Below are 26,290 nucleotides of genomic sequence, written 5' to 3'. Positions count from 1 at the left end.
TATTAGGGCTGTAATTCTCCATACATAGCTGGTTAATCAACTATGTATTGATTTCATAGCTTAACTCTCTCAAGATTCTAAATTTTTAAGAGTTTAGAAGATTGTCACTATAATCCCAAGTACTGGCATTTATACCATTGATGGTTCAAGTTAGACTTTATTTCAATTCAGTTCTTCTTATTTGTGTAAATCATGGATGTTGTGGTGGTCTCTCCTGAAAGTTCTTATAAACATTAAAAAGAAAGTCACAGAAAGCCCTTCTAACTTATCCTGCCCTACCTCCCACCTCTCTTCATTCCCAGCCTTGTACCAGCAATAGCCTTCAAACTCCTTCTCCCCCGTACTGTAGAGAGATAAGTGAAAGATCTTTGCTAAGCCCTGGCCCAACTGCAATACTCTATTGTGTTCCTTGATGTTCATGCTACTTCCCCTGGAATGTTATTTTTTCCATAATTCACTCTGACCTCCTCCAATCCATTCACACTTCAGCTAGAGAAAATATTTCTTTTTTTATTATTATTAATATTGATTTTAGAGAGAGAGGAAGGGAGAGGGATAGAGAGATAAAAATGTCAATTGGCTGCCTCCTGCACGCCCCCTACTGGGGATCAAGCCCGCAACCTGGGCATGTACCCTGACCAGGAATTAAACCAGCGACCTCTTGATTCAGGGGTCGACGCTCAATCCATGAGCCACACTGTCTGGGCAAGACAATATTTCAAAACACAAATCTGACCATATCATTCCCCTGCTTAAATTCTTTCATGGGTTTCCACTCCTCATCCACTTAATACTAAACACATTTGTTTAGTCTTACTTTTAGAGAGGTCTTATCTATTTCTATGTATCACTCTCTCCTTGTCTATCCACATACCCAAACACAGGGGCTTTCTTTCAATTTCTTGAACCTATTCAGTCAAGGTTTTTGGATTGGAAGCCAGAAAACTACTCTAGCTAACTTTAAGATTGATGGGACTGCCCTTTGTACCATTCCCAAACTAAATGAATCCTGTACTATCTAGACCAGCCGTGGGCAAACTACGGCCCGCGGGCCGGATCCGGCCCGTTTGAAATGAATAAAACTAAAAAAAAAAAAAAAAAAAGACGGTACCCTTTTTATGTAATGATGTTAACTTTGATTTATATTAGTTCACACAAACACTCCATCCACGCTTTTGTTCCGGCCCTCCGGTCCAGTTTAAGAACGCATTGTGGCCCTAGCCAGTTTGGCTCAGTGGATAGAGCGTCGGCCTGCGGACTCAAGGGTCCCAGGTTCAATTCCGGTCAGGGGCATGTGCCTTGGTTGCGGGCACATCCCCAGTGGGGAGTGTGCAGGAGGCAGCTGAATCGATGTTTCTGACTCTCTATCCCTCTCCCTTCCTCTCTGTAAAAAATCAATAAAATAAATTAAAAAAAAAAAAAAGAACGCATTGTGGCCCTCGAGTCAAAAAGTTTGCCCACCCCTGATCTAGACCCTCAACCTTACAATTACAGATAGTTAACAGTAACTCCCAGGGGGGCTTGGGTTCTTGGCATTATCAGCTCTTCCCACTAGTCTAGTAGGAGAGACATAGCTATAGGAGTCCATGTGGACACCTTCATTACACATTCTCCAGTGTTTTGGCCTCTAGCCAGATGAACTCACAAAAGTTCTAGCTCTCCATTGGTTGGTACATTTACTCATTCATTCAATAAGTGTTTTTGAGTACCTTCTACATATCAGGCATTGTTTTAGGTGCTGGGGCTACCACAGTGAACAAAACAAAGTTCCCGCTTTCAAGGAGCTTACAATCTAGTGGGGAGAGGCAGACAATAAACAAAGAAATATACAGGTTATGTGGGGATAAATTCTATTTAAAAAAAGCAAAGTAGAAAGTGATGACGAGCCTGGGTTGGGCCGTCAGATGGGTGGAAAAGGGTGGCCACTGGGGCAGGATGGCAGCAGTAAGGCATGTGAGGGCACAGGAGGTGGCAATGCTATGCCTGCAGTGCTGAGTGCCAGCAGCACTATAGTCAACAAGGTGATCCTGAGCACCTTCCCATTCCCTGGGACCCTGTGGCTGTGCCACATCCTGGTGCTGTCACAGGCCTCCCACTGCTGCTGCGTGCTTGGCACGTGTCTCCCCCAAACCTCAGCCACCCATCATGTGAATCAGCAAAAGCACCTCCTGCCCATCATGACAGGAGACCCTCCTATTCCTGGAAGATGCCAAAGCCAAGCACGGAGGAGGCTTTTTCAGACAAGACAACTTTGTCTTGCCAAAAGACAAACCATCTACTTTCCTTTATGAGGCAGATAGCAACTTTAAGCCCTGGATGGATTGAGACCTGCACAGGCCTCCATCAAAATCCATATTCTTAACCACTATACTCCCTCTCCCAGTTTCCTATCCCAGGTCTGACAGTGCCATTGCTATTGAAACAAGAACAAGGTAAAGTTATACACCAGAAGACAAGCATCTTCATCATCATTGTGACTGCAGGTAGAAAGCTGCACATAGGGACCACGTTCCTACTCTGAAGCATCTTTACAATGTCAATGACAACAGGAAGATAACAGTCAGAACTGAGAGGTGGTGACACCCACCCGGAAGAAAAACCCTTACACCAAACCCTACTCCCAAGCCTCTAACTCTGCCAACTAAAATGACTAAACCCTAACCTGCGAACTCAACTCAACCCCAGTTCCCCTACAGGACTGTAAAGAGCCCTGGGTCAGTAGCTGCTAGCTCAGCACTCAGTCCCTTGTAATGCCAGTGATACCATTACCTGTGACTGGGTCTTTCTGTTGCTCAGCAGAGACCCATGGCAAAAGGCCCATGGTGGCACCGTGACCCACCCTGCTTCAGCTCTGAAGGACAGCCTGGATGTGGGAGCCTGGGTCTAAGCCAATAGTACTCTCAAGGTGACCTGCAAACTGGTCTTCCAGTTTGATGACTACAGTACTTTCTAGACCTAACACTTCCACCACCACCACCAACAACAACAACTATGTGCGCACACATACAAATATCCCTGGCCTCATTCCCATATTTGGGGAAGACATGAGAAATTTAATGTCAAAATATTGAAATGGCAGTTTAACCCAACAGTAGGAGAAACATTGCATAACTGTATTTATTGCTTGATAGCTACAAAAGGGGTGCAAAGTTGGGGAGCAGGATTTTAGGTCTTGGTAATTGGAAGACCTTTCTAGAGGGAGTCTTTGAACCGGTCTTCTTCAATCGACATTCACTCAGAAATGCTTCTTGATACCTGCTATATGCCAGTAACTGTAGTCCAGGAGGTAAAAACATTGTGCAGCCATGACCACTGAGCCAGTCCTCCGCCTCAGAACTATTGCTTTAACCCATGGACTCGCTTTCTGGTGTGTAGCCATCGGGCTCTCCGAGGCATCCTTGTGAACTGGTCACCCTGTCAGGGATGCTGTCAAGGACACTGCCGCTCATATAACACAATGTTCTCTCTCTGAGTGTCCCTGGGAGACAGTCCAATCTGATCTCAGTTCCGGGAATAGTTTTACTTCTCCAGAGTAACGGTTTTGTTTTTTATCCATAGATATCATGAATTGTGGGACCAGTGAAACTGTCAGCTTAGAGACAAATTCATGGCCCAGCTGTAGCAAATGTGAAGGTCATCCCTATATTCATTTTTAGCTTTGCCTCCGTTTTGTCTCTACCCATGTTTTTATTTCTTCATTCTCTGCAGTTCTTTTTTTTTTCATTCTCTAATTCAGGGGTCCTCAAACTTTTTAAACAGGGGGCCAGTTCACTGTCCCTCAGACTGTTGGAGGGCCGGACTATAGTTTAGAAAAAAAAACTATGAACAAATTCCTATGCACACTGTACATATCTTATTTTGAAGTAAAAAAACAAAACGGGAACAAATACAATATTTGTATTTGCATGTGGCCCGCGGGCCGTAGTTTGAGGACCCCTGCTCTAATTTATGGCATCTTGGAGTGTATGTGAGTGAGTTTTGCTTTGGGGGGTTTTCTTGTACCTTTGGAAATGGCTATGAATCCTTTCTGGAAGAAGGTATCACCATCAGTGTTTATAAAGTATATACCTATTTACATAAATACTAGGACAGAGATGTGTCCACAGGTCAATGTGAGCACTCTAAAGGGCTCATAAATCAGTCAAGAGCATTACAAGAGACTTTACATAGAGCTCATCACTTGAGTTTTTCTTTTGTTCTTTGTTTTATTGAGGATGTTTTAGAGTTTACTCACAATGCAACAAGTGTTACACAAACTTAAGTTGTTACCAAGTGCAAGAAGATGCTAAAAATAATCTTGCAGAGTAGATTTTTTATCATATCATGGGTATATGGGACATCATAGAAACTGTTTACAATAAATTGAGGCTACAGTCCCAAGAGTTTCCTTTATCAATAGTTTTTCTGACAAAAAGATTATGGGGCAAAACAATTCATAGCTGCCCTAACCAGTTTGGCTCAGTGGATAGAGTGTCGGCCTGCGGACTGAAGGGTCCCAGGTTTGAGTCTGGTCAAGGGCATGTACCTTGGTTGCGGGCACATTCCCAGTGGGGAGTGTGCAGGAGGCAGCTGATTGATGTTTCTCTCTCATCGATGCTTCTAACTCTCTCTCCCTCTCCCTTCCTCTCTGTAAAAAATCAATAAAATATATTTTTTTAAAAAAACAATTCATACCTGCAGAATTAAAATAATTATTTAGAAAATATATCTACACAAAATGTTATCAACTGGATTATTCAAATAAATGAGGACAAACAGGATTTAGGAATTTAAATTATCTAGATCAAAAGTCTCAGATTTGGAAGGGATATTAAAAATCATTTAGTTCAGCTGCATACCTGTGAGCAACGTTCTTCCTTAATTCTTCATCCCGTCTTACAGAGTTTCCCTGGATTGCGTTGTGTTTCCCTGGCTGCCTATGTGAGAACATAGTGAGAGAAAGAACAGTTGTTGACATATAGTTTTAAGTGTGCCGGATCAGCAGATTATTTTTAAATATACTCAATTTAATCTTTTGTTTTCTCTTTTCTTAAGAAAGAGTTCTAGCAATATAAAAACTCCTATTGACAAACTGCATTGAGAGGACCTCAAGAAACAGGTCAGGATCTCATGAATGAAGCATTCCAAAACTTTTCAAAAACACAGCAATAAACATGTTTATTGCACATCCTCTCATTCTTCAATAATATGAAAAATTACAGCCATCTTCCTTCAGATGAAAGAAGAGGGGTGGCGAGAGAAAGAAAAAAAAAGAAGGAAGGGAGGGAGAGAAGGAGGGAGGGAGGGAAGGAAAACAAGTTAAACCAGATATACCCCCATGACCTCTTTCAGCTACCTGCAAGGCCCAGCACTTTAAAGGAAATACTTGTATTCTTCTTTGCATTCGGGAAAATTGTTGACTTTTAACTTAGAATAACTAAATAGAATGCATTACTCTCTTCCTGTCCTTCCATTATAATTTTTTTTAACCTAAAAGCAAAACTATCTGAAAATTGCTCACCACTAAGAGGAAAGGCCACTCTGAACTCAGCTATTAGTCACTCTGACGTTCCCCAGAGGAGGACAGCCCAGGCGGGCAGAAAAACCACCAGACAATAATGCCAGGCTGGATGTTCCATGAGGGTGAAACCAGCTCTTCTTTTCACAACTGCATACCCAGAGCCTGGCTAAAAGTCTGGCACAATGCATATTCATTCATTTGTTCAATAAATGCCCCTGGTTCAGTTCCTACTCTGTACCAGGCAGTGTTCTACATGCCTGGGATACATCATAAAACAAAACAAAGATCCCTGCCCAAATGACATTTAAATTCTAGTGGGAAGGGGGTGTGGAGAGAAGAGACAATAGGTAAATATTGTGTTACGTCATAAGTGTAGTGGAGGAAAAGGAGAGCAGGTGAGGGAGGACTGGCCGTGCTGAGCAGCAGCAGGTTGCAACTTGGAATAGGGCAGACATTGTAGACCTCACTGAGAAGGTAACATTTAAACAAAGACTTGAGGGAAGTGAAGTGCTCGATAAACATTTGTTGATTAAATAAATGAATCAGAAGCAGTATTAAGGAGGCAGGAGAATACACGGCACATTATGGGGATGGTGAGAAAACGAGTTTGCGAAGGGAGGAGATGATTCTGAGAAGGACGTGAGGTGGGAAGCTCACTAAGAAAGGTCGTGGGTGCAAAACTAAAAAAGGTATGAATTTATAAAATTTAGAGTTTACAAACAACTTTCATTTATAGTCTCATTTAATTTTCACATCTCTAATAAGGTTATCTTCATCTCCATTTACCAATAAGGAAAGCATGCTCAGAGAAGCTGGGTAATTTTCCCAAGATCACACAGCCAACAAGAGGCAGAGGCAGAACTCCAATGTGAGCTTCGGACTTCTATCTTCAGGCTTTCCCTATCACCTCCCCCAAGAAAAAATACACAGGTAATGTAATCCAAAGAAAAAAGCATTATACAATATACTACTAAAATATGGCAATGCTCATATGTCAGTTATCAAAAAGCATAAAGATACAAGGTAAAACTAAAGTTTAATGTAATTTTTCAGTTATACAACCTGTAGAGGAACCAATTGATTGTGGATACTCAATAAAAGTTTAAAAAGTAAACTAAGAGTCTATTTTGAGACACATGTAGTGTGGTATTGGCAACAGAAAATAGGTGGTTGCAAATCTATTTCTATCATAAATGCCTTTCGTATTACTATAAACTTTTGAAACTTTTACTTTCAGATTGACTCTATTTCTCTTACAAATACAATTAATACTTTGTGACTTGATTTCCATTTAAAAGTTATTTCTCAGTTATACAAGAAATACATGAATACTTTCTTTAAAAGATGGAAGTCCTCAACCAATTATCCCCCTTCATCCTGGTCCTCAACCTCAGAATAAGTGAGCAGCACTATCATTTTGGAGAGTACACCCCAGCTCTTTTTCTATGGCTACTTACATATCCAAGTGCTTCCTGAATATCTACACTTGGATGTTAATGTTTAAAACTGAACTCATCATTTTCCCCTCAAGGCCAATCTGGTCCTCTTTGATTCCCTGTGCCAGTGAATGGCCTCACCCAATCAGAAACTTTACATTCCATATTTTATCGGCCCACTCACTCATCACAACTAATCATCAATCAATTCCTATAGATTTACCTCTTGAATATACTGTGTAACCACCCTCCATTCTCCATTCCCACTTCCACTGCTTTAATACTGGCCCTCTTTACCTACTACTTCTACTACTGCAGGGCCAACTTCATGGACATGTGACCTGTACACTCACACAGGTCTCATGCTTAGAAGAGCCTCCTGTTTGGTATAATGCTCTGCTGTCAGTGTATTGGAATTCTTATTAATCCTCACCCGAGGATATTGTTTTTCCCCATTGATTTTAGAGAGAGTGGAAGGGAGGGGGAGAGAGACAGAGAGAGAAACATCGATGTGCGGGAGATCCATCGATTGATTGCCTCCTGCACATGCCCGGACCAGGACCGGGGATCGAGCCTGCAATCGAGGTACATACCCTTGACCAGAATTGAACTCGAGACCCTTCTGTCCAAGGACTGATGCTCTAACACCTAAGCAAAACCCACTACAGCTGGAATTCTTAATGATTTCTGAACAAGGGGCACTGTTTTCATTTTGCACTGCCTCACAAAATATAAAAACAGTCCTATACTACTGTAACATCTGAACTGTACCCACTTTCCCAGGAAGGCCCTGCTGTAACCCACTCTTCATAACTCTACAGAGAATTAAAGAGAAGATATTATATTAAAATTGGATCGAGCAATACTGAGCACAGAGATCTGCCCAATTCAAGACTGAGAGTTCTAAGGTATAACTTTAAATTGAAAGGAGGAATTAAATTTCCATATAACGAGTCTAACCACATTATCTATGGACAATTTTGCATAATAAGTACTTAGGGAAGATGGCCAAAGTAAATACAACCCTCTGTAAAGCCAGATGGTGCAAGCAAAGACCACAGGCTTTGTATTCAGAAGGACTGGGTTCAAATTCCAATTTGACTACTTACTGTGCTACTTTGAGCAAGTTACTCAAATTCTCTAATTTTTATTTTCCTATTGATAAAATAGAAAAAAATATCTGGCAGAACTTTTGTGAGACAAAATAATAGGGACCCAGTTCAGTTCAGCAAATACTACTCTGTGCCTTCAAGCCTATGACATCAAGATAAGTAAGACTTCCTTCTAAAGGGTATAGTATAGAAAAGCAGAGAGCAGAGGAATAACTTCACAATGGAGAAACTTGACAAACACTACCTCAGCCAAGTGGGTGATCAAGGTCAACATCGATAGTAATGTTATGTTGATAGCATGTAGCTGGGATATATGATGAAACTAGCACTTTACCTCTGTAGTGTTCCTCCCTAAAACCCGTAAACCCACTCAAACCATGAGAAAAATACACTAGATAACCCAAACTGAAGGGCAGTCTACAAAACACCTGGCCAGCACTCCTTAAAACTGCCAAGGTCATCAAAAACAAGGCAAATCTAAGAAAGTGTCACAGTCAAGAGGAGCCTAAGGAGACATGACGACTAAAAGTAATGTGATATCCTGCCCTGGCCAGCCAGCTCGGTTGCTTGGAGCATCATCCTGTATACCGAAAGGTTTTGGATTTGATTTCTGGTCCCTGGATTGCGGGTTTGATCCCAATAAATGTTTCTGTCTTACATCCATGATTCATTCTCTCCCCCTCCCCCCCTTCCCCTCTCTAAACACATCCTCTGGAAAGGATTAAAAGAAAAAAGATAAAAGTAATGTGATATCCTGGATAGGGTCCAGGGACAGAAAAGAGACAATAAGTAAAAACTAAGGAAATTCAAATAAAGAATGGGCTCTAGTTATTAATAATGTATCAAAATTGGTTGATTAGTAGTGACAACTGTATCACTTTAACACAAGATGCTGATAATACAGAAAACTGGGTGCCAGATATATGGGAATTCTCTGTACTCTCCTTGCAACATTTCTGTAAATCTAAACCTACTCTAAAATTAAAAGTTTAATTTAAAAATAACAATTGGGGGTTGGGGGTTGGGGGTTGGAAGGAAGGAGAACAGCTCATAGAGGAGACTGAAACCGTGGGCATTCACAGTGATAAGAGGAGTACCAGCACAAACTGGTGACACTGAAAACAATTTCCAGCCCTACTAGGCCTCACAGTCAATTAAAACCTAAATGCTGCAAGAAATTTAATTTATACAAGCATAAAAACAGCATTTTGACTACAATTTACTTCCCATTTTGTATTTGCCAATAAAATGTTTTTCTTTTTTAAATTAAAGAAAAAAGGATAGCAGTAATTCTACATATCCAAACCTGGATTCATCTTGCCCCCTTTTCCAATTCTGCCCCCACCACAGCCTCCTCTTCCTCCTCTTTCTAGGTCAGTGATGGCCAACCTATGACACGCGTGTCAGAGGTGACACGAGAACTCATCTATTTTGGTTGATTTTTCTTTGTTAAATGGCATTTAAATATATAAAATAAATATCAAAAATATAAATCTTTGTTTTACTATGGTTGCAAATATCAAAAAATTTCTACATGTGACACGGCACCAGAGTTAAGTTAGGGTTTTTCAAAATGCCGACACGCCGAGTTCAAAAGGTTCGCCATCACTATTCTAGGTTGTCCGTCTCAGGAAGGGCATCTGCAACTATCCTACTGCTCAGTCCAGAAAGGGGGATGTCAGTGATGACACCTTTTCCCTCATCTCTGCATCCAGTCACCAAGACCTGAAGACTTCACCTTTGTATTTATACTTCCCTCCCTTTCCATTTCTCCTGTTTTGGCCTTATCACTTACTAATCTCATCCTCATCATAAAAGATTTCTAAGAATCCATCCTTCACATTAGCACCCAAATGACTGTTCTAAAAAGTACATATGATCAAATCATCTGTAAAACAGAGTTGTGAGGACTAAAATATGACACTTGTAGAGTTTAGCGCAGTGCCTGATAGGAGCTAAAAAAAAAAAATCAGCTGTTAGAGGTTATATCACCCCATCCTTAAAGTCTTCCAGTATCTCTTAAGAGCTCTCAAGGTAAAATTCAAACTAATAACATAATGCTCAAGACCTTATGACTTGGCTCCGGCCATGCCTCCAGCCATCTCCAGCTACCTGCATGGACATGTGTGACCTGGTCACATGGTTACTGAGAGTGCACCGAGCACAGGCACTGAAATAAAATACAATGGTAAGAAAAGAGGCCATTTGTGAAAGCAACGCGAAGACAATGCCTAGTGACATCTTTAAGAAGAAATAAGCAGGACCTAAATTTTTAAAAAGCATAAACACAATAAAGAAAGTGAACACACAGTTATATGCACTATATACCTTTTCCATGGGTAGGAAGATTCAATACCATAAGCATTTTTATTCTCCCCAAACTGACTGATATATAAAAGCACTATAATCACAATCAAAATGACAGTGGGAATGGGGGAAATCTTCTAGAAATATTCTTACATTTACCTGGAAGAATAAAAATCCTAGAAAGTGCCAGGAAAATTGTAAAAAGGAGGAGCAATAAGGGGAACTACCAGAAATTAAAATGTATTTTAGTGGGAGTTTAGTATACAATAAAAGTGGCACTTCACATTAGTCATGAAAAAAAATAAAGTACTAAAATAGTGTTAGATAAACTAGCCCTCCATTTGGACAAAAATACATCTCAATTACTTAAAAATAATCCTCAGCCCTTACACCAAAATAAATTTCAGGTGGATTAAAATTTTTAATGTAAAAAATGGAACCATAAAAGTACTAGAGAAAAACCTGGGAGAATATATTTATAATGGATTTGTGAAGGCTTTCTATGTGTAACAAATAAAGTTAAAGGAGAAGGGGAAAAGAAGGGAGAAGAAACGCAAAAGCCAAAAAGAAAGTGTTGCAACTTATCTAACCTACTCATTGCATAGCTAAGCTGGATAGAGCATTGTTCCAATACCTGAAGATTTCAGGTTCAATCAAGAATCAAGGGGGGAAAAAAAGAATCAAGGGCACATATAAGAATCAACCAACGAATCATAACTAAGTGGAACAACAAATAGATATTTCTCTTCCTCTCTCTCTCTCTCAAAACCAATAAATTTTAAAAAAAGAAAATTTAGCCCTGGCAGGGTAGCTCAGTTAGTAAGAGCATTATCCTGATATGCCAAGGTTGTGAGTTTAATTCCCCGGTCAGGGCACATATAAGAATCAACCAACGAATCATAACTAAGTGGAACAACAAATAGATATTTCTCTTCCTCTCTCTCTCTCTCAAAACCAATAAATTTTAAAAAAAGAAAATTTAGCCCTGGCAGGGTAGCTCAGTTAGTAAGAGCATTATCCTGATATGCCAAGGTTGTGAGTTTAATTCCCCGGTCAAGGCACATACAAGAAGCAACCAATAAATCAATTAAAAATTTTTTTTAAATGTATCTACATAAAAATTAAAACCTTCATATGGCATATATACACACACACACACGTATTTATATATGCACACACACTATCCCTAATATAAAGGTGCTAAGTTACACTACAGAAAAATGATCAAATAACAAGAAGGACCATTGACAGACGAAGAGTTGATAAATACTATTTAGAAGATGCTTAACCACACTATTAAAGAAATTCAAATTGAAACAATAGATACCACTTTTTAATCTCCATGGTTAGCAAAGACTAAAAAAAGATAAAATCCCCCATATTGGCAAGGCCCACTCACACTGCTGGCAGCAATACAAACTGTTATAGAAAATTATTTATTACAATTTAAAATCTGCATTTACGTTGGCTCAACTATTTCAATTCTAGATGTCTGTCTTACAGAAATACTTGCATTAATGCCCAAAGATGGATTTGAGAACTTCTCAACAATAAACGATATTTGTTATTTAACACTGTTTGTAAAACATCGGCAATTGTCAAAATGTTCATCAATAGGACAATGGTTAAATTATAGTGCCTGCATCCTACATTCTATGAAGTCGTTAAAAATAGGGTAGGTTTATTTATCCGAACATGATAAGATGACAATAAATTAAAAGGGCAAGGAACAAGCAGCATGTATATGTTCCCATTTCTTTAAAAAAAAAAAAATCACGTAATTATTGTTACTCTTTTTGTTTTATGTAAATAAGAATGCGCCTTAAAAATGTTAAGCCAGAATATTCATCAGTACATATTTTCAGCATCATTGACATAAATTTCTATGAAGAAAGAAATGACAAACAGAGCATATGATGTTTTTTAATGTTCGAATAAGTGCTACATTCAAATGGGTTAAATATTCCAAAGTCACGAAAGGTTATTTGGTAATACTGTATGCCTTCCTCCCATCTGCCTCTCTCCAATACCCAGCTCTCTCCCACAGGCAACCATATTACAAGTTTTGGGGTATCCTTATGAAATATTTTATGCACATACAAGCAAATAAGTAGTTTTCATTTTTTAAAAAATCAACTTGTATACCCCTTATCTTTATTCTTAATAATTAAGCTCATTTAGTGAGCTTGCAGATTTTTTAAGTATTTTCAATATCGTATTTCATGGCCTTATGTTGATGGTCTCAAGAAGGTATCTTCATGTTTGTATCATACCTCCATCTTTCTAAAAGCTCTGGGAATTTCAATTGGATCCCTCAGGCAAAAAGAAACACTAAACATGGTTATATTTAAGAAACATGAGGCATGGTAATATGCATTGTGGAAACTCTTGAAGTGTTTTGTTATACTGAAGTGTTTTGCTTAACGTTTTAAAGCCAAGTATGGACTTTAGAACAATAATGCCTACATAACACATGAACAGTGTTTAGTTCTTTTCTCTTAACTGTTCATGCTTTCACAACTGCTGGTCTCTCGACCTGGGATATTTATTTAGATGGTGCAGATTTTCCCTACTGAGCACCTCAATATACTCTTTCTTGTTGGGGTATATTCCTCAACTTCTTCTTTATATGGTGAACTCCTTGAGGACAGGGGCCATAACTTGCGTGATTTTTATATTACCAAACCCTAGTGCCCTTCCAGGAAGTATTAGACTTTCAGTAACTGATCAGAAGAAGAAGAAAAAAAAACAACTTTATACCAGGGGTAGTATTTGAGAAGGTAACATGTAAGACTGGGAAAATTAGGTGTTTGTCAGCCAGAGTAAAGCAGAGAGGTGAAAATGTGCATTTGGGAAACTGAAAATAGTTCGGTGCAACTGGTGCACACAATTTAAGAGATAAGGCTGAAGAGATACACATGGGGGTGCCTCCAGGGTAAAGTTCAGAATCCTTAGTTTAGCAAGATATACCCCAACTGGCTCTGAAGCCTCACCTCCTATTTCAGATCCCTTAGGTCTGGCTATATCCAATTGCTTGCAATTTCCTAAAAACACCATATTCTTCCACACCTTCCCCTTGTCCTTTGTCCTTTACTGCGAAAGCTCTTCTCCCTTCAAAACTCAGCTCAACTACCACTTTCCCAGGGAAGCTTTCCCTGTTCCATCAGATTAATATACACGGGCCTCTCTCCTGCTAATCTCTGTATCGGGGCTCACTTACAGTTCGTTGACTTGTACGGCCGCCTACTAAAATCTAAGCCATGTGAACCGGCTTTTTTTTCAATTTCAGTTTCCTTGGAGCCAGATAGTACTCCTGAGTTTGTTGTGTTAATGAATAAGAAAAAACGGCCCCCTTTTCCCAATATGCCCCCTCCCAACATTTGAAAGCCCAGAGACTCACTTTGCAGACTGTAGGTCCAGGTTCACAGACTGGTGGTACTTAAAACATCAGATAAAACAATGTCAGTCACTCTTGGTGCTACTCTGTGTCTCCCGCTAGCCAACCAAGTGAACACCCGGCCAGACAAGAGTTCACGGCCCTCCGTTTGCCCAAAGACATTGCAAACGTGTCTGGTTTGGCGCTGGCCTGAGCCCAGCGTATAGGAGGCTGCAGCGCGTGCACAGGAGCCTGGACTTGCAAAGCGCTCTTCCAGCCTCGCAGTTTGCATGATCAGGTCAGGGGCAGCGTGTGATAAGGAACAAGATCCAAGGCCTGTGACACTGCCTTGGGGCCCAGGCCCATCCTGCTCAGCGCTGCTTGCTCAGCAGTTCCCAGAACCTCAGCGCTCAAGAACTAAGCCGGTAGGAGTCGCCGAAAGAGGCAGAGGAGGCGCCGGCGGGGAGGAAGCGCTGCAGGGCTTTGTTCTGCGAGACACCAGCTCTGCACACGGCACCCGCCCGCGGTCCCGGCCTCCCCCCGGGTTTGGAAACTCCGAGTTGGCGCGGAGTTGCCACGCTCCTGGGCAATCCCTGTCCCCGCCTGACCATCCCGACCTCTTGGACCGACCCGGGGGAAGAAAGGGCTCCAGAAAGTTCCAGGAGCACTAGGAACCCAACCCCACAAGGCTGTTCGGCACAGGCCCCTCCAGCCCGAGCTCCCCCGCGCCGTTGCCCGGGTAACCGCGGGGCGGTGGCAGCGGCGGGAAGGGCGGGACTTCCTGCGGGTGACGCGTCTGGGCTCGGCTACAAAAGACGACGGCTGCGGCGCGCCGGGCGGAACTTTCCAGAACGCTCGGTGAGAGGTGGAGGAGCGGCGGCTGCCTGAGCTGCGCGCAGCAACGCGCTCTTTCCAGCTCCTCCACACCTGCCTCGGCCCGCTCACCGGTGAGTGTCGGGCCCTGGCGCCTCCCCTCGACCCAAGGCCGACGCCATCGGCGGCGCCGGGAAGCCGGACGGAGCCGCGGTCGGGAGGCGGTTGGCTCCGCGTGGGCGGGAGGGGTATGGGTTCTAGGATCCACGATTCCCCTTTGGGGGGGGGGGGGCGAGCCATCCCCGGCTCGTAGGGAGTGGGCCCGAGACCCTCCGCAGAGCTGCTCCTGCTCCCCGTCCCGCCCGGGGTCTCCGGGCCCTTGCGGCCTGGGGCTCTTCTACCCGGTGCCATACCCCCGGGCTCCCAGGGAGGTGGGCGACCCTGCGCGCAAGCGCAGAAGGAGCTGCGGGTGAGGGGCTGCGGGAGGAGCGGGCGGCGGCCGCGGTTTCGCTTCTCGGCCTCCCCTCCTCTTTGTTGCCGGCTGGCCTCTCCCACCTTCTCTCCCTGGTGAGCGGGGAGGGGGGGCGGGGGGAGGAAGGAAACCTCAACGATCGGCGCCCAGTGCAGGGGACACCTAACGACGTGTAAGCTGCGCGGCCGGTGGGAGCGAGGGGTTCGGCGGCCGGCGTGGAGGCGCTGTGGGCCCTGGAACTGAGACGCGGACGTGGGCTCGCCGTATACATCGGTCCATACACCACCCCCTGGCCCCTGGTGCCCAGAGGTCTTTTTTCTAGGGAGTGTGTGTCTTGTATTGACCAGAGGCCCTGGTAATGTAGGACCCAGCGGACTGAACCTGTTGGTGCTCCTTTGATTCCTTCTGTCACTGCTGGGGGCGGGGAACAGGAAGAACCCAGACCGGGTGGCGGCTCTGGTGTGGGAGAACGGGAGCCAGCTGCTATAGGGAGCTTCGGAATTGTTCCCTGGGAATTATTCGCTTATCTGCAATTTGTTAGAGTTTATTGCTGAATTGTCAAAGGAATTGTTACCTCCTCTGCAGGTTAGGGAAGGCAGGGTTTTTATAATCAGATTTGGCAAAGAACAGATTTCTCGGCCATATCTATGATTTAACGAATTACAGCTACCAGTTGAAAGTCAGTTAAAATTACTTTTTTTTTTTTTTTTTAATTTCAGGCTGTCAAAAATGGTGAAAGAAACCACTTACTATGATGTTTTGGGGGTCAAACCCAATGCCACCCAGGAAGAACTGAAAAAGGCTTATAGGAAGCTGGCCTTGAAGTACCACCCTGATAAGAATCCAAATGAAGGAGAGAAGGCAAGTTGTATATTCATACTCAAGCACAGCTTGAATCGTTTTTTTTTTTGGTCAGGTGCATGGTAGTTCCATAACAACCTGAAATTGAGTATGCCTAATATAGTAGCTATGCTTCGTAATACTTTTTTAAAGTGAGATTTGTTCTTTCTCAAACAGTTTAAACAGATTTCTCAAGCTTACGAAGTGCTCTCTGATGCAAAGAAAAGGGACTTATATGACAAAGGAGGAGAACAAGCAATTAAGGAAGGTGGAGCAGGTGGTGGTTTTGGTTCCCCCATGGACATCTTTGATATGTTTTTTGGAGGAGGAGGAAGGATGCAGAGAGAAAGGAGAGGTAAGAATAATCAGTCTATATGCAGCAATTCACAGTAGCCCCTTGGTCAAAGCAAATTCTTGTCTATTTTAAATGTTGGTTTACATGTTGTTACAATTTTGCAAACTACACTGCCATTTCTATTTGTATCGTTTTTTAAAATAAGATTTGATGTAACTAAAACTATCTAGACCAAGTGCTAACAAGTGAGTGCTTCTAAAGCTCTTTGACACTGGGACACAAACTTCAATAAGATTGTCAAGCATTAATTAAAGGAACAAAGTATCAGAACATAATTTTCAAAGCCCTTTTTTAAGCTATTATTTGACACCCCCCAACCTAATGGGAGGCACTCAGTTGAAAGTGGGTTAAAGTTCAGAAACCTAAACTTCCCTCCAGGTTATACAGCAAGGCATCAGTAGTCAGGATTGGAGCATAGATTCATTACTTCCAAATAGCCTGCTATCTGTTAATTTTGCTTCAGCTTTATTATGTCTGTATATGTGCCCTTAACATTTATCAGAAATGCCGTTTCCTGGTTGTAGAAATATTCTTCATAGGAAAACAATGTTCAGGTCAGAGTCAATCTCATTTGTTCCCAGTATAGTTTACATAAATAATGGCCAATGGGTAGAGTCCATTTTAGAAGGAATAGGGAAGCCATTAAATTCCACTGTGAGCTTTTTAAAATTCAGAAAGACTAGAAATGGTTTACTTAGTTTTTCCTGAAAGGAAAGGGATATGTTTTTATAATTATATTTTTAATAATGAATTGACTGTCTAACTCTTCTATGTGATTTAGATCAATGAAAGGCCTCTGTGTGGGACACCAAAAAATACTTGCCTAATCAAATTTAATAAGCCCTTTTCCCTTATACTCTCAAAACTTTAAAGCTAAAGTAAGAAAGGCAGCTTTCAATGTGCTGGAACCAACTGTATGGGGCTATATTTGTGATACAGAACCCAAAGATGAAGCTAGGAGCAGAAGGATATAGTTAATGGTGCTTCACACTTCATTGGAAACTAAAAATGTTCACAACAGGCATATTGTGCAGATAAGAGTTTGAGAACTTGTTTTCACTTGGGCATAAGGCAATACTGTTTTGTGGTGGATGAAGTCTTTGTGAAAGAATTACTAGCTGGGAACATATTAACCATTGACAGGTGACTTCATTTCTGTAGCCTGTGTCCTCATATGATCTCTAACCTTCCACTTCCTATTCTGAAATGAGTTACGGCACTCCTTTGTAGCCACTGGCCACAATAAATTTAGATCCATTAAAAACAAAGACAAAAATTCAGTTTTCATCTGCAATAGCTACATGTGACTAGTGGCTACTGTGTGGGATAGCACAAATACAAAACATTCCTATCACTGCTGCAACTTCTTTTGGACAGCACTATGATAAAGGATATGAGAAACCTAGTCGTTAAACTAGTGCTAGTCAAACAGTAAATGTGCTATTCCTGCTTCATGTAGAAGTAGGAATTGATATTCTGTGGAGGTTGAATAAATGCATCAGCTTCCCCAGCCAATCTTGATTGGTTGGAACTTGGAACTTAGTGTGCTGAAGAATTTTTGGATGAAGTAATAGGCCATGTTGCTCAATATCATATTAAGTGAAAGATTCAAAGAATATATTGGGACAGAAATGTAGTTTAAAATAATTATTATGAAATGTGCCCCTATAAATGGCATTGGTTCTCACCTGATTTTACTGTTCATGTTTTTGATTGCCATAATTTGTAAGATAGTCACAACTATATTCTTAGGCAAATTACTTAATCTCACCCAATTTTTCTTACCTGAAATTAATTGCAGTTTGTGGGTAATGTGGCCAAACTGTATATAATATGTACTTAACAAATTCTATGTATGTAATACAAGTTACTTAACAAATGTACCTTGTGAGCCTTATCTTTTATTATTATTTGTAATTTTGATGGTGCATTGAACACAAGGTACGTACATCTTAGATTTTTAATGAGCATTATTTTGTTCTAGGTAAAAACGTGGTGCATCAGCTCTCTGTAACCTTAGAAGACTTATATAATGGTGCAACAAGAAAACTAGCTCTACAAAAGAATGTGATTTGTGACAAATGTGAAGGTATGGTCTTCTAACATCTTAAATAAACTGAAAATTGAACTGAAGCCTTTCTGAAGATATAAAACTGACGAATAATACACTACCTAAATATTGGAGGGTGCAAACATAAAGAACTATCTATATCTACCATCTAGAGAATATTAACAAAACGTGAGCACTTCTTTATGTGTATACTAGAGACCCGGTACATGAAATTCGGGCACAGGTAAGTTCCCTAGGCCTGGCTGGCAATCAGGGCCAATTGGTGGGGTGACTGGCAGGGCGATTGGGGCCCCTGCTTGCACCCACCTTGGCCTGGCACCACCCGCTGAGTTCAAATGAGCACATCATATTGTCTCTAACACTTGATCATTCCAGTGGCTTCATAATCTGTAATAGGATTTAAACAGTGATTTCTTTGCACACTAAGCTGTTCCATATAGAGACAAGTTATTGGCTCTGATCCTCTAAGCCTTTTATAAGTACAAGTTATTTTTTTGGAAATATGGTATCTTCTAAAGAGAAAAAACTCCTTACTGCTCTCGTCTCACAGATTAAGTATGTCCAGTGAATTGTGATTTGGGAGCACGTTTAAAATTCACAATTCTAAAATGGTTCTTTGGGAAAACAACAGTCAATGTTTATAGATGACTGAAGCTGGTTGCAGCTGTATTTTATCAAATAAAAAGGCTAAATTTTAGTTCTTGATGGACAAGCATTTCATCACACTTGCAAATGTTAATACAGTGTTGTGTCTATTAAAACTATCTTATTAAAACATTCATCATTGTGTCTGATACTAAGTTCAAACATAATTCAATTTCTTTTTAAACTATTTAGGCCGAGGTGGTAAGAAAGGAGCAGTAGAGTGCTGTCCCAATTGCCGAGGTACTGGAATGCAAATAAGAATTCATCAGATAGGCCCTGGAATGGTTCAGCAAATTCAGTCTGTGTGCATGGAGTGCCAGGGCCATGGGGAAAGGATCAGTCCTAAAGATAGATGTAAAAGCTGCAATGGAAGGAAGATAGTTCGAGAGAAGAAGATTCTAGAAGTTCATATTGATAAAGGTGAGTTCTCAGCCACTTCTGAATTCTTGAGTGCAATGGCAAGATTATTTAGATTTTATAGTTGTTAAAAATGATTCTCAATAGGGTTCTATGCATGGTCTTATCACGCAGAGATATCTGGGCTACATAGTAAAAACTTTTTCCATCCAGACATTTTTGCACATTTGTAAGGAATATATTAAGAATCTCCTCATGCCGAAACCGGTTTGGCTTAGAAGTTCATATTGATAAAGGTGAGTTCTCAGCCACTTCTGAATTCTTGAGTGCAATGGCATGTACCTTGGTTGCGGGCACATCCCCAGGAGGGGGTGTGCAGGAGGCAGCTGATCGATGTTTCTAGCTCTCTATCCCTACATAGTAAAAACTTTTTCCATCCAGACATTTTTGCACATTTGTAAGGAATATATTAAGAATCTCCTCATTTACTATAACACTGACATCAGTAAATGATTAAATAGTGTTCCAAACTTAATTCATTTGCATTAAATTACTAGTTCTACCTCTTTTTAAATTGTAATTAATTTTTGCACATGTTAAGTTCCTTAGGAACTGTTAGGGTAAGGAATATATGTACTTTCATACTTGGGGGAAGGAGATTTAGGTGAATTTAAATTATTTCCTTAAAATTTTTCTAAACTAATGAAATGTGTTATATTTTTATTGATTTGTAAGAGCTTAGATTAAAAATATTCCTTTTTTAGCCCTGGCCAGTGTGGCTCAGTTGTTAGGGCATGGTCTGTACACTGAAGGGTTGCCAGTTCAATTCTCAGTCAGGGCATATGCTTGGGTTGCAGGCTGGATCCCTGTTGGGGAGCATGCAGGAGGTGGCCAATTGATGTTCTGCTCTCACATTGATGTTTGTCTTTCTCCCTCTCTCTAGAAAATCTTCAAAAAGACAAAAAAGTTAGTGCTTTTTAAAATGTTTTGGTCAACTTATGCACTAAAAGGTCACATGCCCAGGTTGTGGGCTTAACCTCCAGTGGGGAGTATGCAGGAGGCAGCCAATTGATGGTTCTCTCTCATTATTGATGTTTCTCTCTGCTTCCCTCCCTCTCTGAAATCAATAAAAGTGTTTTTTAATGTTTTTTATAGACTGTAAACCTACCTATAGGTTTCTGGCTCTGGGGCTCTAGTTTATAACTATATAACTTTTTTCAGAAATGTATATAACTCCAGAGTAAATTAAAGTTTCTAATTTTGCTATTCTGAAATAGTAAATGTTGTAATCTTCAGACTTTGCAACTAGTATTATACTGTACATACTGACTTGGAACTATTAATATTAAGAACATCTCATATTAGTACATATATACATTATGTAAGCCCTGCAATAGTACTTACCCATGTGAATCATGATACTTCCCTCCTTCCATTTATCCCCCACTTAATTGGCCCATGTGGGATTGGTTGTTGTTGTTTTTTCTTCCAGTAAGATGCCCCACCTCGCTACCAATAGTATGTACTTAGGAGGGCATTAATTGCGATTAAAGCCATTTATTTTGCCCTTACCCATGCTCTTCACAGTACTGAAACAGCCAGCAAAATACAGCTGAGTTTGTTACACTAGTGTAACTAGTCATACTGCCTCGTGATGATTAAAGCCACAGTATGTTTAGTTTTGTTGGTGTATAACACTGGTATTGTGGTTTAAGCTTTTATTTTTCTAGAGGTACTGAAGTATTTGTGGGTTAATTCATGTCTGGATTTTGCTTCAGATATTGGGGGGTTGGACAAGGATGAAGGTATATATGAAATATTAGTAATGAGTTAACTGCTGGATCTAGATTGATATATAGAAATCGATTGTACTGGCTGTGTTTATATAGGTTTAATTTTTCCCATAAATTGTTCTCTTTGGGTGACGTCACTGATTGGTTCAGGAAATTATCAGGAGATACTGCTGTAGTATAATCTGCAAACACATTACATGAGTTAAGTTTAAAGAGATGTTGTCTAAGGCCTCACTGAACTAAAAATATATGGGTTAGAGGTACGAGGGAGGGAATCTCTCAATAAAATAAGTTTAATAAGTTAAATAATAAACACTGCCTTTTTTTTAACATTTTTAAATTTCTATTTTATTTATTGATTTGAGAGAGACATTAATTTGTTGTTCCACTTTCTTATCATTTCTTGGTTGCTTTTTGTATGTGCCCTGACTGGGGATTGAACCTTAAACCTTGGCACATTGGGACGACGCTCTAACCAACTGAACTATCCAGCTAGGGCTAACACTGTATAATTATCCAAAGTGTGTGCATACATTTTTGAGGGACATCCTATACTTCCTATATGTAAATACTGCTAATACAATAGAGAAAAGAGAGTCTTGATTTATGTTACTGTTAGGCTTAATAGAAATAATTTGATACAGGTTCTTTTAAGTAAGTAATGAAATTGGAATAGTTAACATTTATGGTTAAAGTGTTTGCCCGTCACGGATTTGTTGCCAGCATGGGCCTTTTTATTCAGTCCTCACAACAATCCTCATGAGGTAGGTCTCTGTGGGACAGTTGATGGTTAGGAGTTAAGCAGCTTGCTTCCCTGGGATAATCCAGCTGGTAGTAAGTAGCAGCTGAGACTTGAGGCCTGATCTCTTTGCCTCTAGAGTTTGTGTTCTTCTTTGTGATATCTTCAGTAAGAAATTGGACTGGTCTAATCATATGGGCATTCTTAGTCATCTTTGTAAACCTTAGCATCCACAAAAACTTGAACTTGCTTTTTTTATGCACAAACATGCATCTGTGTTTCTTAATATATTGAGAATCTGACCTTAGCTGGATGTTAAATAAAAGTATAAAATGAACCTTCTGTTTTTAGGCATGAAAGATGGCCAGAAGATAACATTCCATGGTGAAGGAGACCAGGAACCAGGACTGGAGCCAGGAGATATTATCATTGTTTTAGATCAGAAGGACCATGCTGTTTTCACTCGGTAAAAATTTTAATCAACTACTCAAACTGACATCGTGCATACTTGGAGTGTTTTTTTAAATGAGCTTTTCATTACTCTTAGAACATACTTCCTAGAAATACTCTGGAAAAATATAGTGGGAGAGTTAGGCTATGTATATCTTTTCTAAAATGTCGTTAATCATTAATGTTCTCATCTGGAAAGAGGCTGAGAACAAAAAGGATCAGATTTTAGTTTTTTGTCCAAATTTAGGTAAATTGATTACCTAATCTGGAATTTGAAGAATATACTTCAGTTAGATGATGTTTTGCATGAATATAATAAACAGGTGGATTGTGGGAAACCTCCCTAGACAAAATTTTGTCCTAAAGTTCTCACCACTTTAAATCCTAGAGTTCACGATATGTTCAGTTGCTTTTAATTGTAAATAAGTGTCTAGAACCATCTCTATTAAAATCTGTAAATTCAGACCTATTGCTGTGAAATATTTAATAGTATTTACAATGAACTTAGAGGGAAGCAAAGAAAAATTGATAGTAAACAGAGAATATGTCAATTATATACCCATGGCTGACTTTAAAACAGACTGGATTGGGGTTCTAATAAATCTTGTCAGGATTTACATCTGAAGGAACTGGTTTTAAGTTAATTATAATAGAACATCCCCTAAGTGTTCCTACAATGGAAAATACTATTAAACTCGGGATTTTAATGCCATCATTTGAGGTGAATCCTCAGGAGGTTTTTCTGGAGAGTGTCCTGTTATTAATATGGATTGGAAAAGGAAAAAAGTCTAAACACCAAAGGAGGAAATGGGCTGTTACTAAATATAAAAGATTGTGTTCATAATGTTCCAAGCACTATGTTACTTAATTTATGTATGTCAGAAAATTTTATAGAGCCCATAACCCAGGGCCAGCTGAGGTCTGTTCATATTTTACTATAATCTCCCTAATGTATGTTTGCTTTTTTTTAAAGCCTCACTGTTACTAGAATTTTTTCTTCTCTATGTGAGCAACTAAATTTAAAATTAGGTGATGGGACAATTCAGGGATGGTAAATGGTAGAGACTACCTAGAGTGTGGGTAAGGATTCCGAAGTGTTGTCCAGGAAATGGGCCTGGCAGGTTCCATATATTTGCTGCTCCTGGTTCTCAGCTCTGTTTTTAGAATGGGGAAGAAAGGACACCTTTGTAAAAGGTACCTTGCTCTTATTAAGAAAATAATTGCCTGCTGTGGTACTTATAATAATTGGTGATTTGAAAGATCTAAGTATGTGCTAAATTTATATTAATACAGACGAGGAGAAGACCTTTTCATGTGTATGGACATACAGCTGGTTGAAGCTTTGTGTGGCTTCCAAAAGCCAATAGCTACTCTTGACAACCGAACCATAGTCATCACCTCTCATCCAGGTAAGGTACTGATAGATGAGCTTCTCTTTCTATTCTAGTAATTTATTTTCATTGTCTGCAGATAGCTGTTTAGGCACTGAGGAAATCGGTATTTTACTTGCTCAGTTACATATCCCTTTCATGAGCTGAACTGAAATTGTATGATCTTGGCTCTTTTTTTGGAAGCCCCTAGAAAACCCATAAATGAGAAATAAAGGATTGCTTCTCATAACTTTACCTCCTGTCAATGAGCTAGGACATTTTTCTCTGTTCCTTATTCTCTCTACATGAAAATGTGGCTGTATTTAAGGAAGAACCTGTCTTCAATGTTTTTAGGTCAGATTGTCAAGCATGGAGATATCAAGTGTGTATTAAATGAAGGCATGCCAATTTATCGTAGACCATATGAAAAGGGTCGCCTAATCATCGAATTTAAGGTAAGCTATAAAGTACTTTAGGAATATTTGAGTGGTTACTTACTAAAATCTGATATCAGTTACATCTTCTGAATGTCAAAGAAACATCACATTTCTATTCTCCCTTATCCAGAAAGAAATACATTTATCTAATACTTCTGTCAGGTTGGGATTGGGTTTGTTTACATCATCATTTGGCTACTTAAAACTTGGTGAAGGGAGAGGTTACAAGACTATAACTGGGATCTTAAAGTTCAGCAGAAGGACTTAAAATAACTTGTGGATTTTTAGCAAAAGACAGTGGTTGGTTTGTTAATAGGGTGGTTCATAAAATGTGTTTTAGTTAGGATTCTCGTGTATAATGTATTTTCTGAATAGAACAATGGTTGTTACAGAGCTATTTTACTAGGATCATTATTTTTTTAAAAGACCTTACTTGTGCCATATGCTCTAAACTAGTTCAGAGCACTGGATGCTGTGCCTTTTAGAGCATGTATTCTAACCTTGGGATGGGCAAATTCACTGAAAAATAGCGTTGTGGTTACATGTGTTTTTCTGCGGGAAATGGGTTGACAGTAATTCAAGGAACTAATGATGAAGTAAATAAATCAAACTTACAATAGAAGTTCTTTTTTTTATAGGTGAACTTTCCTGAGAATGGCTTTCTCTCTCCTGATAAACTCTCTTTGCTGGAAAAACTCCTACCTGAAAGGAAGGAAGTAGAAGAGACTGATGAAATGGACCAGGTGGAACTGGTGGACTTTGATCCAAATCAAGAAAGACGGCGCCATTACAATGGAGAAGCATACGAGGATGATGAACATCATCCTAGGGGTGGTGTTCAGTGTCAGACCTCTTAATGGGGCCAGTGAATAACACTCACTGCTGGCATTTTATATACAGTAGTGAATGAGTGAAGGACTGTAACCATAATATGCTCACTACTTGCTATTGTTTTTGTTTTAATATTCAAGTATAGTAGTGTTTTAAAAGTTAAATGAAGAATAAACTCAAATATAAAAGCTCTGACTTTGCCCTGTATGTATGATGACTTGTGTGCAAGATAATACCTGTAAAAAAATTCCCCTAGCATTTGCTAGGCCATACTTTGTAATTAATTTCAGTTATGTACATGGAATAGCTTAGACTGAAATGCTAGATATATGTATTGACTTTGGTGTGTGACCCTTAATTGTTAAGCTATGAAGTTAAAATTCTGTATTTAACTGGCAGTCAGACAAAGAACTGAATTTGTAGAGAAGTGTTAGTTTGTATAGTTGTATTAAGTGGGATTCATTGTGATGCCTCTGCATTTATTCTGTTGCCTCAACTGTTACTTGAAGGTGGCATGCCATATAATTTAACCTGTGGTATCAGTGATAGAAATGATACCTTTCCAAAGAAGGGGTTTATCATAATCTGCTTCTTGAGGGCTTGCACTTGTAGAATTGCATTCCCTTCTGTTGTGCCATCTTTTTTTTATTATTATATATCAGTCCTTGGTTACATTTTTTTCCCCCTTCTCTTTGGACCATAAGCCTTAGAGTAGTGACTTCTGGAATAGGCTAACTTAGAAGTTGAGTGATGAAACCTTTACATGGAGAAGTAATTTGCATGTATGAGATAGGAAGGTGTGTTTTAGGTATGTTACCGGCTTACTTTAAACCATTTAACTTATGCTCCAAAGTAACTGTAATTTAATGTTGGTAGTATAGCAAATTATGAATAGCTTTAATTGTATGTTTAAAGTCATATGTTCACAAGCTTAAATCTGGATATCAGAATTTAAGCAATTCTTGAAATGTATGAATGTCTCCTTAATACACTGATTACAAAGTATTTCCAGTGTGTCACTATAGGCTTTTTTATTTTCCCCCAGAAGAAAGCATTAGCTGGTCACTAAGATAAGTAACTTTTCACTTAACTAGTTAAAATGTTAACACCCAAAAATATCAACTGTAATTAAATATTTTCTATTTAAATGGGTGGAGAGTGAAAAGTATCAGTCATGAGGGAAAATGCAAATCAACCCACACTGAGCTACTACTTCACATCAAATAATCCAAAATCTATAACTCAAAATGAAAGCAAATGAGAATGGAGAAGTTGGAACCCTGCACATTGCTCATGGGAATACTAAATGTTATACCTGCTATAGAAAAGTTGGGCAGCTCCTCAAAAACCCAAACATGGAATTGCCATATGACCCAGTAATTACAC

The 26,290-nt window shown here is 39.8% G+C and overlaps 2 protein-coding genes across 6 annotated transcripts in view; one reads left to right on the top strand and one right to left on the bottom strand.

The window, feature by feature from the left end:
- The window catches only part of LOC111827910, a 16,596-nt gene extending 1,641 nt beyond the window's left edge, over positions 1-14,955 (bottom strand). The window contains exons 1-3 of the mRNA XM_023762475.1: positions 14,362-14,955; positions 13,756-13,793; positions 4,839-4,916 (exon numbers count right to left, since the gene is read on the bottom strand). Of these exons, the coding sequence (XP_023618243.1) occupies positions 4,839-4,916; positions 13,756-13,793; positions 14,362-14,955 (710 nt within the window). The remainder of the gene's footprint in view (positions 1-4,838; positions 4,917-13,755; positions 13,794-14,361) is intronic.
- Positions 14,549-25,909, top strand: DNAJA1 (DnaJ heat shock protein family (Hsp40) member A1). 5 transcript variants are annotated; one of them, XM_006098784.3, is made up of 9 exons: positions 14,551-14,678; positions 15,736-15,877; positions 16,034-16,211; positions 18,196-18,300; positions 19,120-19,347; positions 22,168-22,282; positions 23,560-23,675; positions 23,991-24,091; positions 24,712-24,930. In XM_006098784.3, exons 2-9 carry the CDS (start codon positions 15,746-15,748, stop codon positions 24,928-24,930), a joined length of 1,194 nt encoding a protein of 397 aa, XP_006098846.1. In that variant the 5' UTR covers positions 14,551-14,678; positions 15,736-15,745. The 5 variants fall into 5 exon arrangements, with proteins under 5 accessions (XP_023618179.1, XP_006098846.1, XP_023618180.1 ...); XM_023762411.1 differs by lacking the exon at positions 19,120-19,347 and having other exon boundaries at positions 14,549-14,678; positions 24,712-25,909; XM_023762410.1 differs by lacking the exon at positions 14,551-14,678 and having other exon boundaries at positions 15,746-15,877; positions 24,712-25,909.
- Positions 25,910-26,290: the final 381 nt, after the last annotated feature.

Source organism: Myotis lucifugus, unplaced genomic scaffold (assembly GCF_000147115.1).
Source record: "Myotis lucifugus unplaced genomic scaffold, Myoluc2.0 scaffold_246, whole genome shotgun sequence".
NCBI classification, from domain to species: Eukaryota; Metazoa; Chordata; class Mammalia; order Chiroptera; family Vespertilionidae; genus Myotis; species Myotis lucifugus.
The sequence above is the reverse complement of the archived record's forward strand: the minus strand, read 5'-3'. Positions and strand labels throughout refer to the sequence as shown.

Coding starts and splice junctions, on each gene's coding strand:
- DNAJA1 (XM_023762410.1), top strand. CDS start 15,746: ATGGTGAAAGAAACCACTTACTATGATGTTTTGGGGGTCAAACCCAAT. Junction 19,348..22,167: donor AGAAGTTCATATTGATAAAG/GTGAGTTCTCAG, acceptor TTCTGTTTTTAG/GCATGAAAGATGGCCAGAAG. Junction 23,676..23,990: donor AGTCATCACCTCTCATCCAG/GTAAGGTACTGA, acceptor CAATGTTTTTAG/GTCAGATTGTCAAGCATGGA.